The 15,978-nt window shown below is 33.6% G+C and overlaps 2 protein-coding genes and 2 pseudogenes across 6 annotated transcripts; 1 reads left to right on the top strand and 3 right to left on the bottom strand.

Moving 5' to 3' along the window:
* Positions 1-1,255: 1,255 nt before the first annotated feature.
* LOC130511285 (pentatricopeptide repeat-containing protein At1g31430-like) lies at positions 1,256-2,449 on the bottom strand (annotated as a pseudogene).
* Positions 2,450-3,001: 552 nt separating this feature from the next.
* Positions 3,002-5,272, top strand: LOC108850689 (F-box/LRR-repeat/kelch-repeat protein At1g09650-like). 5 transcript variants are annotated; one of them, XM_057009525.1, is made up of 3 exons: positions 3,002-3,122; positions 3,237-4,310; positions 4,415-4,719. In XM_057009525.1, the coding sequence occupies exons 2-3, from the start codon at positions 3,241-3,243 to the stop codon at positions 4,602-4,604; spliced, it is 1,260 nt and encodes a 419-aa protein (XP_056865505.1). In that variant the 5' UTR covers positions 3,002-3,122; positions 3,237-3,240; the 3' UTR covers positions 4,605-4,719. The 5 variants fall into 5 exon arrangements, with proteins under 5 accessions (XP_056865505.1, XP_056865506.1, XP_056865504.1 ...); XM_057009526.1 differs by having other exon boundaries at positions 3,005-3,092; XM_057009527.1 differs by adding an exon at positions 4,735-5,272 and having other exon boundaries at positions 3,031-4,310; positions 4,415-4,435.
* A 734-nt stretch (positions 5,273-6,006) lies between these two features.
* Positions 6,007-7,338, bottom strand: LOC108850688 (NAC domain-containing protein 20-like; annotated as a pseudogene).
* Positions 7,339-13,002: 5,664 nt separating this feature from the next.
* Positions 13,003-15,235, bottom strand: LOC108849352 (glycerophosphodiester phosphodiesterase GDPD2). The gene is made up of 7 exons (XM_018622897.2): positions 15,076-15,235; positions 14,671-14,855; positions 14,369-14,428; positions 13,991-14,272; positions 13,795-13,890; positions 13,507-13,703; positions 13,003-13,425 (listed from the first exon to the last, which is right to left on the bottom strand). Exons 1-7 carry the CDS (start codon positions 15,143-15,145, stop codon positions 13,185-13,187), a joined length of 1,131 nt encoding a protein of 376 aa, XP_018478399.1. The 5' UTR covers positions 15,146-15,235; the 3' UTR covers positions 13,003-13,184.
* Positions 15,236-15,978: the final 743 nt, after the last annotated feature.

Below are 15,978 nucleotides of genomic sequence, written 5' to 3'. Positions count from 1 at the left end.
TATATATATATATTTATGTATATTAATTTTATACTCTTAATTTAAGTATATATAATTTCATTTGAACATTTAAATTTTTAAAAACTGTTTATATATTAAATTTAGTTATTATGCAAAATTATTCTGAAATTATTAAGTAAGCCTATTCTTTACATCAATTCATATTCTTATAATCAAAATGCGTATTTTTGTTTTCGAAACTTTTAAAATATTCTTTATTTCTATAAATTGCAAGTTTTTATATTTCATACTTTATTACATATATACATTTACTGTTTGGATTTTTGATTATAAAAATAGAAACCTATTTTGTTATTTTAAATACTTTTATTTCTATAAATTTCAATTTTTATATTTCATACTTATTACATATATACATTTACTGTTTGGATTTTTGATTATAAAATAAAAGTAATTTAAGTTTACTGGATCGAAGTGGATTTATATTATTTGCTTCTAATGTAAAATGTATATAATCCATATTATTAGCAACACAGAATCGACAAAACTAACGTTATGTAGCTATCCTTCACCTTAATCATATTTATTTAACTTACAAAAAATTGATGTCGATTAGTAGACAATTTAAATGGTGATTAGATCCAGCAAATAGATTTTATAGGGTCAAGATTATCAGGAAACAAATAAAACCGGGAGTTACATATTTTTATTTGATTAATTAAGATGTATTATGCAGTTATCAAATTTATGGTTCCTGATTATTAGGAGGTATACGTGGTGGTCATTTAGAGATTAAATTTCAAAGCAATTAAATTAAAAAGATATGTATTATTGAAATAATAGTTGGACACAACTAAATATCAATAAGACATGTTGAAGATTAATAGAATAGATATATATATATATATATTATTGAATTTATTGTTAAATTTGATGTTATACATAAATTTTACTTTTCTTTTTTAAATTTTGTTTGATCAGATTTTTAAGATTAATAGATTAAATTTTAGGTATATATGCTAATCTATATTAATAGTTGGCTTGTTTATTAAGAAAGTTTAAATTTTAAGTTTTGCTATTGTTATAGTGTGTATTCTAATTCTACAAGTTATGTAATATAAATTTATTATGTATTGCATTCATTTAAATTATATATATATATATATATTTTATAAATTAATATATTTTTAACACCTTTTAATTCACTTTTGGTGTTTTATAATTAATTTGTATATTTCATTTTGTGTGTTTTTATTTAATAAAGTTATATATTTAAATTCATTTGTGTGTTTGCATTGGTCAAAATTCATTTACAGTTTTACAAACAAAATATACATGTTACTTATTAAATTTTCCTCGTAATGGTTAAACTGTTTTTATATATTCGGTAAGTCAGTGATAACTTGAGAACTTTTATATAAGATCTTTCATTTTGCTTCTCACACTCGTCACGTCTTCCCATCTATTGGCAGATGCGTATACACTTGCCAGCAGAGTATGAGCACTCGAATCACTAACTTCCACTTCCTCCAGCTTCTCCGCTACCCTTTCAGCTAACTCGACATTCCCATAGTTCCGAGGAGCAGCGCTAAGCAAAGAGCAGTACACAGGAACTAAAGCTCCACCGCTTTCATCTCTCATCTTATCTTAGCAGTTCCTCTGCTTCATCTAAACAACCAGCTCTGCATAGTAGGTCAATCATACAGCTATAGTGCTCTGTTTTAGGCTGGATCATCGAATAGAAAACTCTACGTCCTTCTCCCACAAACCCACCGTGGTTTACAAGCTGTTAAGAGCGAGACAAACGTTGATCTGACTTCAACCCTTTCCATCTTGTAGTACAAGTCCATCGCTCTCCTTGACATCCCGTTGACGGCAAGACCGTAGATAAGCGATGTCCAAGAAGCAGCGTCTCTGTCCTCCGTTTCATAGAAAACCTCCAGAGCTGTCTGTGTCTATGAACCCACATTTTGCATACATGTCCACAAGAGCAGTAGTACCAACCACTTTATCAACTCTAACTCTGTTCTCATATATGTAGCCATTGATCCACTTCCCTAACTCTAGATCCCCCATCTGCGCACATCATTTCAAAAGAGAGACAAGCACGAAGATATCGCGTCTAACATCAAAGCGGTTAAACTGAACATACCCATTCATCATAGCCGTCCACAGAACAACATCTCTCAAACAACTCTACCCTCATCAACCCTACCGTTACTAACAAATTTTTTCCCCTCCTCATCGATTCAAAAACCTCTCTGGCCTTATCTAGACACCCGCACATAGAGAACATATCCACCATCGCATTCCCAAACTCTCTGTCAACAACAACATAACCTATGAATCCAGGAACAGAGAGTCTTAAGACTCTTAAGAGTCAAACCATGTCTGAGAATGATTTCAAAAGTATTAGAGTGTGCCCGTGGATAATCTGGGTTAATTTCGGGTTACCGTAACAGTTTGAGATTTTTATCCAGTTTTTCATATTTAGGTTTTTTTATGGGTGGGTACTTTTATTGTTTGGGTAGGGTAGGATAGGGTTTTGGACAATATTTTTAAATCCGACCCGACAATCTTTTGGATTATTTACTCATTGCGAGTGAACCGCAAGTTAATAGATTAACTAATTTTACTATATAATATATTAGCTATAAAAATAAAAATAAAAATATTAGTTAAATATTTTATGAACGTTTTAAAACATAAAATATAGTTGGACATGTATGTATTTTATGTTTAAAAACATTTAGAAAATATTTAAATTTTAGTTTCTATATTTTTATTTTTTCATTTGACATACAAAATATCAAAAATAGTTTAGTTATTTTAATATTTTTTTGTAAGAAATGAAGAATTATGACATATAAAAAAATATTAAGATTTAAAATTTATAAAATATATGAATGTCTAATGTGTATAGTAAAATTAATATTTAAGTCTAAAATAAAACAAAAGTAAAACAAATTCTAAAACATAATTAATATTATTATTATTATTATTATTGATAATAAGAAGAAGAGATAAGTCCGAAAAGTCGGTTTCGGTATGTGAGTTGAGTTGGGAGAAAGATATATGTTGTGCGTGGTTTGAAGGACCGACCAGAGATGTGATGAAAATCAAGAAATCCAGTAATAATACCTTTTCCTTATCCCTGAGAGGTTTTCCTTTTTTCTTCTTTTTAATATGTCAAATCTCGTTTATAAAGCTAAAGCAGCCTCTCTGTATTTCTTCTTATTGTGATTGATGATGATGATGATGGGAAAAAAACGTAGATTGATGATGATGATGGAAGAAGGGCTGCCCCACGACGTGGTAGAGCACATCATGGAGAGACTTCCGGTGAGATCTCTGCTGAGATTCAAGTCTGTATCAAAGCAATGGAAAACAACGATCGAATCACGAAACTTCCAAGAGAGGCAGTTGAAGCATGAGGAGTCAGGAGGAAGAGATCCGGATGTTCTCATGGCGACGGAAAGTAGTCAAAGAAGATATGTACTGGGTTCGTCCTCATCGGTCAAAATCCCTAATCCTTGGGGTAAGGAGAACCCAACAACAGGCTACTTTGTGTCCGATAATAGCTGTGACGGTCTCGTTTGCCTCTACCATCCCTTGGAATCCGGTTATGTCTTCAACCCCGCCACGAGATGGTATCGACCTCTCCCTCTCTGCCAATTGCAACAAGTCAGGATGAGCCAAGGAGAGAGTTACTTTGAGCTTGGGCACGGCCTCTTTAAGCTTGGATTCGGCAAAGACAAGATAACATCTACTTACAAGCCTGTTTGGCTATACAACTCTTCAGAAATAGGCCTTGACAACGCTACCACATGCGAAGTTTTCGACTTTGGCGCCAATGCTTGGAGGTATGTCACTCCCTCTGCTCCTTATCGGGTTGTTGGGGTCGCCGATCCCGTCTTTGTACACGGTTCGCTTCATTGGCTCACAGATTGCGTGGAAACCAAGGTTGTATCTTTTGATCTTCACACCGAGGCTTTTCAACTCGTCTCTTCCAAAACTCCCTTTCCCGCCAATTCACATGATGAGAATCCTTACTCGATCGTCTTGTGCAACCTCGACAACCGTCTGTGCGTGTCACACATGAAGTGGCCCGACCAAGTCATATGGTCCTTCAATTCAGGCAACAAGACTTGGGAAAAACTTTACTCCATCGATCTGGTTATGAATTCTTGTTGTTTTGATTGCTCAACAATATGCGCCTTCCGTCCACTACTACTTGTGGATGGAGGAAAGAAGAAGAAGAAGAAGAATTTGCTCTTTTATGACACTGTATCAAGTCCATATCTGTTGATACATGACCCCGAAATCCAGCCAGACTTATTTACTTTCAGGTGTGCTCAAGTCATGAGATTTCTTGTTTGTTATTTCCAGAGTTTAATCTCTATTTGATTTCTTTTTTTTTTTCCAAAATTAACTTTGGGTTTTGTCTCTCCAGGCTGACTTCTTTTGTTTCCAGGTTTCTTGTTCTTGTTAGCTTTCTTCTTTTGTGTTTTGGTTGTTCAAAGTTAGATACCCTTCTTCTCATGCGACACCAACAATACTTCTTAGTAAACAGTCTCATGCATGCCTTGTATAAATATGTTTGTGTCGGTTCACACTTTCAATTGTTTGTATCAACAACATAGGCATTCTACTTGAATAGATAGTTACATGTTTCTCCCAGGAAGTAGATGAGTAGTACGATAGCTTTTACAGATCCTCTTTAGCTATCTCAGAGTCATTATTGCAGTTTGCTCTGATCCGTTTGGATTGTAGAGAACACATGGAAGCTTCCCAACATCTCTTGAAGCCAGGTGTGGAATCACTGTCAGCTGTGGTAGCTTGATCAGAGATCACTTTCTCTTGTTCCTTTCCTGTGGTGGTCGAGTCTACTGGACTTCTGATAGTAGAGAGACCTGTGTATGAAACCAGTTCTATTTGAGTGCTTGAGGAAAACAATTGGAGTTTGGAACAAGTATCTTCAAATTTTAAGAACAGTTAAAGAACTTACAGTCAACATAAACGGGGTTTCACCAAATCTCTCTCCAAATTTAACTGAATCTCCAGTCACAGGATTAACAGAAGGTTCCTTTTTCAGATGAGAAAGCATGAGAGAGTAGAACCGCCGGGGAAACACAAGGCCTTTCGAATGTTAGACTTAATGTGTAACCTCTTTGCTTTGCCCTTCTGGTCTATCTCTACTAGTGATATAAATCCCTGAAAAGTTCATAAGAAGGTTACCGAAAGACCATAGCCAAAGTACTTCAAAAATGTAGCTTATGGCTTAGTTTGAATACAATAAAAAAGTGGAAGAGAAAGCTCGAAGAACAGTAAACATAATGTTCACCTGTTTAAGCCAGAAGTCTTCAGATTCTTTGTCTGCCCAACAGTATATAGTCCGAATGCCAACACTACGAAGCCTCTTCATTAATTCTTCATAGACGAGTTTGCCAAAACCCTGAAAAAGTATCGATAAAACCTCAATCTATTTAGTTTTCGATTAGGTTGCTATCTTCAGTAAAACCAGTTGCAAAAAGAAAAAGATAAACTCTACTAAAACCACTTGAAAGCAAGTATGCAACCATTGAACACAAGATCTATGGTAAATCATTTAACAATTAAAGCCGTTACTATTTAAAATGAGAAAAAACGAACCTTTTTTCTGGTGGGTAGATGTTACAGCAGCAAGAGGTATCTCAGCATACTGTGTATCAGCAGGAACTATCTGATAGGTGATTGCAACTAAGATCTATCCAAAAAAAAACACATACCAATGATAATCAAATCTTACAGTTGCCGGCAAACTGCTCTTATATTGTAACAAAATAGCAAACTATTGAGTGCACATAAACTAATAGAGATTCATCCAAGGCCTCCTCCTAGGCTGCTATTAATCAAAAGGTTAGAGAATAAAACTAAAGGCTTATTTACCTCATCTGAGACTCCGCACTTCAGAACCAATGAGCAATACTTGCTGCAAGATAGTATATCACAGCGGACTCTACAAACTGAGTAAGTTGAAGCTCAAGTTGTTGCCATCAGAAGAAGCTAAGGTGGAGAATGAGGTGGAGGAAGAACATTTCCATCGTTCTCTCTAAGAAGATCCAAACTCTTTGCAGAGCCGTGCTCATCATGTAATGAAAAAGGCCAACGCCTTAGGCCCCCATCATATCTTAGGGTCCTATACTTGAAATATCTGTTTTAGTTAGTTAAACTAGTATACAAATTTCTTTTTAGTTTCAAAACTGGAATATAGTTTGTTATAAATATGTCTGTGCTGCTGTTAACTATTACATGTTCAGGATCATGACACTGAAATTTTAGTAGTTAATCTAAATTCATAAAATTATCTTTTTTACATATTTTTGTCCAGTTCTTTTAAAAATTTGTAGCATCAATCTTGTTCATTCATATAATTCTATATATCTAGGATATTATCTTAATATTATTAACTTTTCCTTTAAAATTTCTAAATCAACATACACTTAATTAGATAATTATAAACAAAATAATCATAAATAGTCTAATTGTTATTTATTTTCAATCAAAATGTATACCTTCTATTTTGTATAGTTTAATACATTTTTTGCTAAATATTAGTTTAATACATATTTTCAAGGTTTTATATAATAAATGTTTAGTACTAAATAAGGAAATACTTTCTCGGCCTTAGCCCCTCTCGACTAGCTTAGCACGGCACTGACTCTTTGTAACAACACTTTCTTCTTCTTCCTCCTCTTCTTTGGATAACTAAGGTTTGATTTTGGGGAAAACATGGCACAAAATCCAATCAGTTTCTGAAACTGTCAATGGGAGGCTAATTTCATCCATGAACCAATTATGTTGTGAAGGTTCGTCTTCATCTGACAAAAGAATATCACCGGACTCTTCTTCGTGATCGAGAAGAGTAAATGGACGTTTGATACCGACTAATGCATCATTATTCTTTGGATCTAAAACGTCAGTTTCTTCTCCGGTTTGTTTCCAGATACTATGACTAGTAACTCGGCTACTAAGTTTTCTGCAATAAAAGTACCAATGCGTTTCTCTTGGGTAGCCTGAAAGAACAAAACGAAACATAGATCAAACATTATTTCACTAACAAGATAAACCTTAGACAAAAGTCTAACTTTTTTTTACCCTTTTAACATCTCATAAATAAAACCCTAGATTATAGCAATGGGGAAAAGTTACCAGGCAAGTCACGAGGATGTTTTGAGAAAATATCATGACACTCTTCAGGTACATACCGTACATTACGAACCTTCATTGGTTCTTCTTCCATAACTTTTTTGATCAATAAATATTTTGATATCTCACAATCTGTTGGACAAAACCTGAATCCTATAGGCAGACCTCTGAGTTTTAGTTCCATTATTTAAGATTTCGTGATGCGAGAGATCGTTCTTCCTAATTGGTTGGTTATATAGTGTCTGCAGGAAGTTATAAACAGCCAGGTAATAACACCATGCCACACGCATAATTAACTAGCGTGTGTAATAAATTAATGATATTAGCATGCTTCCTTTTTGTAAGCAAATAAAAGGTTACAAATTAATGAAATCAATTATTTATGGTAATCGTTTTTGTAATATTTTTATAGTTTTTAATAACATGATTGACTTGCTTAGAATTTTTTTTATGATCATGAGTTGGCCATACCCATATTTATAGTGCCTTCAAATATTAAAATTTATTTATAGATTATCGTAGCATTGGTAAAGCTAAGAAAAAACAAATTCATAATTTTATAATATATATAGAACTACAATTCTAATCTAGAAGGTGATTTAAAATGTAAACAGTTTGGACTCTAGAGTAGTAAATATAACTGTAACAAAAAACTATCTAAATAAAGCATGTCTTGAAACAATAAGTACTAGGTGATTACCCGCGCCTTGCGCGGGATGAAAGGAATAAAAGAAATTACAAATTTAATCTATAGATATTGAAAACACGGAAAATGACATATTATACATAGAATAGATTAGCATAAGTAACATTGATATCCAGATTAATGTAAGGAAAACTAATTTGGAATGAGATATTTACTGAATTTTTCAAATAACAAAAAAACTTACTGAAGTATTCGGATAAAGATAACCTTATTATAGTTGATAAACAGTAATTGTCTTATTATTGAAGTTAAGTCGTTATATTTCATTAAAATTATAATGGTTTTGAAGTACATAAAAATTGTAAAAGAAAATAAATATATTGAAGTAAATAATATTAAGTTGGAAAACAATAGAAAAAAAAAGAAACTAATATGAATTTTCAAATTTAGTGGACTTATTAAGACTCAAAATTTTAAAATAGACCCTTTATCGAACCTTAATATTCATTATAATTCAAAATACATATGAGCCTCTTCTAATTTATCTTTTATTTATAAAAAGTGTTTTTACAAAATTTTAGGGATTGCAATAAATTTAATATAGAATTCTTTTTTGAATGTATTTTACAATTTTCAAGATTGCTCAAAATGTTTTATATACGATATTTTGATATTACAATATAAAATAATGTATATTGTCTATCCCAAAATAAATGTCACATATTCCATAAAATACAAAAAATATTCATCAAAATAAATTTCATGTACTAAAGTTTTATAATATAAAATAATTATGAATCATTTATATTTTTCAGTCCTTAAAATGGCATGTATAATTAAGAATCATAAAGAAATTTAATATCAGAAAAATATGAATCGTTTATATATAGTCAAAACCCTATCAATTGTGACTATTGATATCATAGTATCCTACTAATTTTGTATAACATTATAAAAACCCTACCGGATTTGATATTATCGTTCATATCAACACACGTAACCAATTAACATGACCAAAACATTATGTTAAGATACATCACAAAATCGTGACCAATTAATATGACCATGCTCGAGTCAACTTTTTATGATGTACTATGAAAACAATAATATAGACTTGTGATTAAGTCAAATAATCAATGTTGCCTTTATGAATATTCCATTTATAGATTTCCGAAACAATCACACAATTAATACGATTTTCTCCACAATTAATTGTAAAGACATAATGGTACATAGATGCATAAAATGAAGGATATACTATATGTTTTAGGCAATGGCATGACTGTAATAAGTCTAGGCAAGAAAGGGTTTTTGAAAAAAGGTTGTGAGGTGGATTGTGGTGATGCCAAGTAAGTAATGGCAAACTTGTTAATCACACATAATTAAAAGGTTTATTTATAAATGGTCTCCTCAAATAATAAGAAGGGGATGAAGAATATTTGGGGGGAATTGGTTTAAATCTATTTTATTTTAGTTTGTTCATATCAAAGAAACTTTCTGTTGTGGCTATTGGAATTGGATTCTTGAACTTGATACTGATGATGAGGAAGAAAAAAAGGAATGTCCTTTTTGTTTCTTCATAGTTAAGGCAGAGAAGAACTATGAGTTGTAGTTTGATTGGAATTTCAAGCATCCTTTAAAAGGTCGGATCAACAACAATTGGGATATAATCTTTATATATAAAGTACAGTTTCTATCCCTCTTGGGGTGTCCACCTAGGATGCCATGTCACAAACTCGAATCATGTAAGTGTGACACGTGTCTCTCTTTAAAAAAAAGTTCTTCCGACCACGGCTAATCGATTTGAGTTCTCCTAATCTGTATCAAAGTCCGGCACCATTACAGAGTCGATTGGATTCATGCATCTTCATTAAGGCTCGCATTTACACTGATTCCCCTCTCCTTACATGATTTCCGATTCAAGCAACATCATCATTCAGTGAGCTATAAATATGTGAGTCACCTTCCATGAATTTCACCAGTCCATTCTTCTAAATTATTTCCGGAAAAAAAAAATCCGAAATAGGAGTAGCAAGGGCTTTTCAGCCATTCGCCGTTTTGGAAACCGGCTCCACCGTCGAAGCGCGTCACCTGAGGGTTTTGGAAGGCTCGAGGCGGCGAGCTTGGATCTCTACATGCGATCCCTGAACTGAAATAATTCTGATGAAATCCCTCACGGTTCTCCTAAGGAGGCGAAGAGCAAAGAAGCTGCACACTAGCTTCTTTTTCTTTCAGTCTAAAGAATGGTGTCTCTTTTGGGCATCTTGACCTATTTTTAGTTTGGTATTTTTCTGAGTCATTCTTTAATTAAAGCTTAGAATCCATGTCTTTACTTCTCTTTTTAGATTTATCGGTTTTATTTAATTTGGTTCTCCAGCTTCTGTTGTTTCTTTTGAGATTTCCACCAAATATGTTGTAAAGTTCTCCTTTTTGTCAAATTAAATCAATTGTACATCTTTTAAAGACTCCAATGCAATCAAGGCTTTAAGGACATTCCTTTGGATTCTGCTTTAGGTACTTGTATAGATATTCATAGTTGGATCTGAGTTTCTGAGTAAACTGAATATTTTCTTGAAAAAGTGATTAAAAACAGTTAATTCATACTTTGTTTAGTTTGGTTCTACTGACTTTCAGACTAACCACCAGCTTTTCAGGTTTGAATCAGTTGGATTTGTAATTCTAATATTGGTTACAATGCTTTGTCTTAAACTTCCTTTTTAACCTGTTGGACAACTATCAAGTTTTCAACTTGAACCAAAATAAATCTAAATGGCGAAGACTGATAGCTCTGTCCCTTTTCAGGGCATAACGAACAATGTTATTTGGAGACTCAAATCCTACAAGAATGATTGGATCAGTGGCTTCAGAGCTGGATTTAGGCATGTTCCTGTCTCTTCTCTTTTGCTTTCACAGAATATGTTACTGCTTGAGAGAGATAAGGTTGATCTTCATTTATGAAAAAAATCTAGGATTCTAGCACAAACAACATACATATTCTTTGCATCTCTGATTCTTGTAATTACATCTGGAGAACAGTTAGAGAGAGATACTGATACATGAGATTGACACTTTTTCTCCCCCACTTACTATATTTCATGTTACCAAGTGTAACAATAAAACTATCAACTTGTGTTTTCTTTCTTTTGCAGTTGTCCAGCAGGGAAGATCATAACAGTTCAAAATTTAGTGTCGACAGCATTGTGTGGAGTGATACACCTTCATCTTCAATTTCGCCAAGGGCATACATGATTTGGTATCAAAGTTAAGAAGTATCATCATAGTTTTTGCTACAACCTCACTAAAATTATGAGCTCCCAAATAAATAAGTGCCCGTGTAGCTGATCTAACTAAAAAAATAATTTCCTTAGCTTCGTAATAGATTTCCGTTACAGTAATTATTCTCCTTCTATCCAATTTTGCTGTTTAGATGAACTAGGCTTCAGCAAACATCATAATAGGAAAACAATCTGAACAGTTACACTCTACTTACTCTTACTATTGTTTTTAAAGAATTTGTGCTGGACTTGAAAAGTTAAGCCTGATTTCTTCTATGGTTTAACCATCCTAAATTAGATGATTTGTGCTGCACTTTAAATTTAATAGATCATGTCTGCGTTGGATGGCTTAATGATTCCAAGGAATACATAGATGCTAGGAAAGCCATGGACGACGTTGGGATCTGATTCTGAAGATCAGGTGCTTTCCTTTTAGTTGTTTATTTACATGCTCAGACATAAGTAAAACTCTACTTACATTCTAATTTTGCCGGGTGCACTCTTCCGTATAGTGTATACATTCCTTCCTCTAGGGAACATCATGCTTGCAGAGGGTCAAGAATCAGAAGCTTCGGAACCTAAGGACGAGAAATCATGGTTCCATCTAGGCATCAAGGTTGTTTATGCTAATGCTAAGGTAAGGCTTCGCCTCACTTTATTCACTCATATTTAACCTTAAACTGAAGCATATTTAGATACCAGTAGAAAACTTTTTAGTATATGAGTTATGACAATGTATTTGGTAGCAAGAATTCATCTTTGAGAGACGTTAAGCGATACTGTGTTAGGACTCCACGTCTTATCATTGATCTAATTAAGCTAGGAGTTTTAACTCTATCTGATCAGTTCAGTATCCTTTTATTTATTAGGTATGCTCTTCGTTGATGCTTTCGATCTCTTAGGAAGAAATGAACATTTGATTGCATTAAAGCAAAATTTAATCATATATTTTAAAAAGAAGGGGAATACTTTGTTGAGACTTCCAATATCTTTTTTTTTTCAGCTCCATCACCAGGTGAGAGACGTTGTTTTCAGCAGCTCGGTATTGTCTCACCAAGAAGCATTGTTAATATATACATAGCTGCAGAGAAAAATTAAAACTCAACTTTTTTCGCCCCATAAAAGCTATAGAAATCTTTCACGATCAATGGTTTAACAAGGTTTCCTTATTGTGTTCTCTTTGGCTAGATTTCGTTTGATTTAACTTATAATACTCCAGATTTTAATTTAGAGAAGTGTTGTGAGTATTAAAACATTATAAAATCTTTCAACTCTAAATCAAATCAACGACAATATTGAGTATCCTCACATATCATTTTTAGTTATATAATTCAAATTTGGTGGAAACAACACTAATCTATTAACATAATCATACTCACAATCAAATGAACATCAAAGAAAATTTACACAAAAAATTATATCTTTGATAAACGCAAATAGATCACATCCCGTCCGTAGGGCGGGTTTCCCCTAGTTAAGAAAAGAAGAAAATTGTCTTAAGAAATGGTTACAACGAAATACACATTCAAATCTAGTAAATTTGGGGTTGATTGGAAGGATCAATAGCTTTATATTTTTGCTGTAAAATTAAAACTATTTTTTTTTTTGCTGTGGCTGTTAATAATTCGGTGGTTAATTGGAAGGATCAATAGCTTCTAATCAACTACTATTCCGTTTATAACCGCAGAAGCCGAAGAAAAGGGAGGGTGCGGGAGGCGTTGACGCGGTCCGGCGAGTAACGCTAGTGACCCGAGAACCTCTACCAAAACAAATATCAACAAAAATTTGAGAAAGGGAAAAGGTAGAGTGCATGTGATTCACGGCCGCTCAAAAGCTTTTGTTACGAATTTTGTAGGTGAATTAATTATACAGCTTAATTTGGTCTCTATATTTTTTTTTGTTTACATGAAAATTATTTTAAAATAATCCATATGAAGAGTAAAAATATTGCAGATTTATTTACAGTTTAGCTATTGGGACCAAAACACCCGGAAGAAGAAAAATCAAGAAAGAAAATAAAAATTAGGAAGAAAATCAAACCTAAAGAAACATTATAAAAGAAAAGGCAGAGAGATATTCGATCCAGAGAAACAAAGGTAATGATGATTCATCAATCAATGCTGTATCAACTGTGAGAGAAGCTTGAGAAGAAAATCAATCTCCTTTTGCGAAAACTCAGGTCTTGTAATGGCAGCAACATCATCCTTCGAAGCTGCTGATGATGATAATGGTGATGATGGTGATGGTGGTCGAATCATCATGAGTCTTACTGACTCTGAAATCTCCTCAACAAAGTCTACAATCACTCCCTCAATCCCCATCACATATTGCATGTACACTGCCTCCCCCACATTGCTGCAACACACCAATTTTGGAATCAATACATCAACTAAGAGTTTAGAGTCAAGAGTTTGGCTGATAAGAAAGAAGCTTTACTTGAGTTTGCCGTATGTAAGGAGAGAGAGGTTAGATTCTTTGATCTTGGGAATGGCTGATGGGTTTCTGAAAACTCCTTTTACCTCTGAAACAATGCCTTGTAGCTTTCCTTCCAAGCAAACTTTTATTGCTTCTTCTAGTGAGTTTCTTCTCTCATCTTTGTACATTTGGTTCCCCGCATCAGTCAGAAAGTAAACCTAAGAAAACAAACCATAATCATAATCAGCATTTTGCATCAAAAAGTATCCATTTTCTGAAAATTAGGATTAAAAAACTTTAGGAACATACAGGGTAAGTGCTCTGTAGTTCCCTAACAAGCTGTGCTGCATCTGGTTGGAAACTTGAGAAGATCACTGGTCTGTCTTTTGCATAATCAAACACCACCTGTAGTTTGTGCCACACGCAACAAAATGGAAACAAAAAATTAGTTGAAGAGCTTTTTTCACTTATAATTGGTTGGACTTAGTGTTATGATCATACATACCTGAAGAACTGTTCTGAGGACATGGACAAGAAACTCTCGTTCATAGACAACCTGATCGTCGAATTTCAACTCGATATTGAACCCTAGAGATTGCTCAACTCGTTCGAAAGCCTCTTGTAGCGTACAAAGGGGATCATCAGAGTCAACGTCCCATTTCAAAACCTGACCTTCTTTGGATTTCCTCATAAGGGTCTTCCCAATTTTCTCAGCTTCTTTCTGAGGTCCATAGAGGAGAAACTCAGAAAGGCTCAAGTCAGTCACTCTACTCTCATTAACAACACCCTGAACACAATAAATACAAAAACAAAAGATCCATCAATATAAGATCTAATCTTGCATTAGTATTAAAAAAGAATCAAGATCTAAGAGGAGACTCACATTCTCTTGAGAGTAGATGAAATCATCGTGGAAAATGACTGGAAAATCATCCTTTGTCACCTACAAAAACAGAAACAACCACACACAAAGCTCTTGGATTCACTTTTCGTGGCCATCTCTCTTTCTTGAATCTTCTTGTTCATATGTTCATATCTATTCTAAGAAACTATAGATAGAGGAGAAACCAAAAACATAAAGATTCAAAAATCAGAATCTTCTTCCACACAAATCTAACCCTTATAAAAAAAAAAAAAACCCTAAAAGATTAACCTAGTCTAACCAGAGGTCTCGAAGAAACCAACCTGAACGTCGAACTCAATGAAATCGATGGGAAACTTGGCTGCGGAATTGAAAGAGAGGATAGAGTTTTCTTTAAACCCTCTGGTTCTCCGATCAGAAGATTGCAACACATTCATACCATTTCCCCTGTGTCCGATCACTGAAAATCCAGGCATCTTAAACGATGTCGGTTTGCTCATATCTAAACCTGAATAACAGATACCAAGAACAACAAGAAAGAAGAGTGTATATAATATATATTAGCAAAACGATGAAGGCTTGCCAGCTTTATATATTTATTATTACAAGAATCATTATACAGTATATCTACTTGCCAAAAACTAGTAATATCCTGTAATAACTACAAACATTAAAAGCAGATTATATGGATTTGCCGTGATACACAAGTTAGGTTTACGATATGCTACCTTCGGATAACCCGTACACGGAATCAGGGAGGCTGGGAACGTCAGCGACGAGGACGGTACGGAGAGCCATTTTCTCACGACTAAGCAGAGAGATCAGAGACGAAAGAGAGGTTTCGAAATGTGTGTGACGATTTCTTGTTTCTATATTCTTGAATTTGTTTTTTTTCTTGGAGTATATTTATATAAAAAAGGTGGTGGAAGCTAAAAGGGAGCTGGATCTTCTCCGCGTACCGAATATTCCATTCCACGTCAGCATTGTGCCTTTCCTGATGCTTTCTTCTTGCCGTTTACGGGATTTGGTATGACTAAGACAAAAGAGTCCGGTTCACATCTTATACGTGGCTCTGAGTCATTGGATATAATTCTATCTTCCACGTCTCACTCATTAGGTGTCTTTTTTATTTATGTCTTAAAGAACTTTGTTTGTTTTCCAAACTTAGTGAAATTATTTGTTTTTATTTTTAAAGATTCCTGCCTAAATAGAAGAAAAAAAAATTAGAGGGGAAGAAAATAGAAAACCAGGAATTTTTAAAATTAAATTAGTGTGGAGCTGATTCACGCCTTCACGGTCGAGCAAAAGTAATACAATGTATATTTTTTAAGTATTAAACAAAAGAATAAGAAGCGTTTTAGACATAGTAAATGGAATTACAGTTGGAAAAATTAGCAGTAAATAAGTTAATTACTATCCGGCATTCCAGCTACATAATCATAATGTAATTTAGAAAACGTGATAAAAAATATTTTGTACATGTAGGACTGGTCAAAAATCGACGACCTATTATTTCTTCTGGATTGCTGTTTTAAAATATTTTCTCCACGAAAATCTGACATATACTTTATGCAATATCTACCTGTCAAGATGCTGATAAAACTTCAAATTGGATTATTAATTTATTTTAA

This window comes from Raphanus sativus, chromosome 4 (assembly GCF_000801105.2).
Source record: "Raphanus sativus cultivar WK10039 chromosome 4, ASM80110v3, whole genome shotgun sequence".
NCBI classification, from domain to species: Eukaryota; Viridiplantae; Streptophyta; class Magnoliopsida; order Brassicales; family Brassicaceae; genus Raphanus; species Raphanus sativus.
The sequence above is the reverse complement of the archived record's forward strand: the minus strand, read 5'-3'. Positions and strand labels throughout refer to the sequence as shown.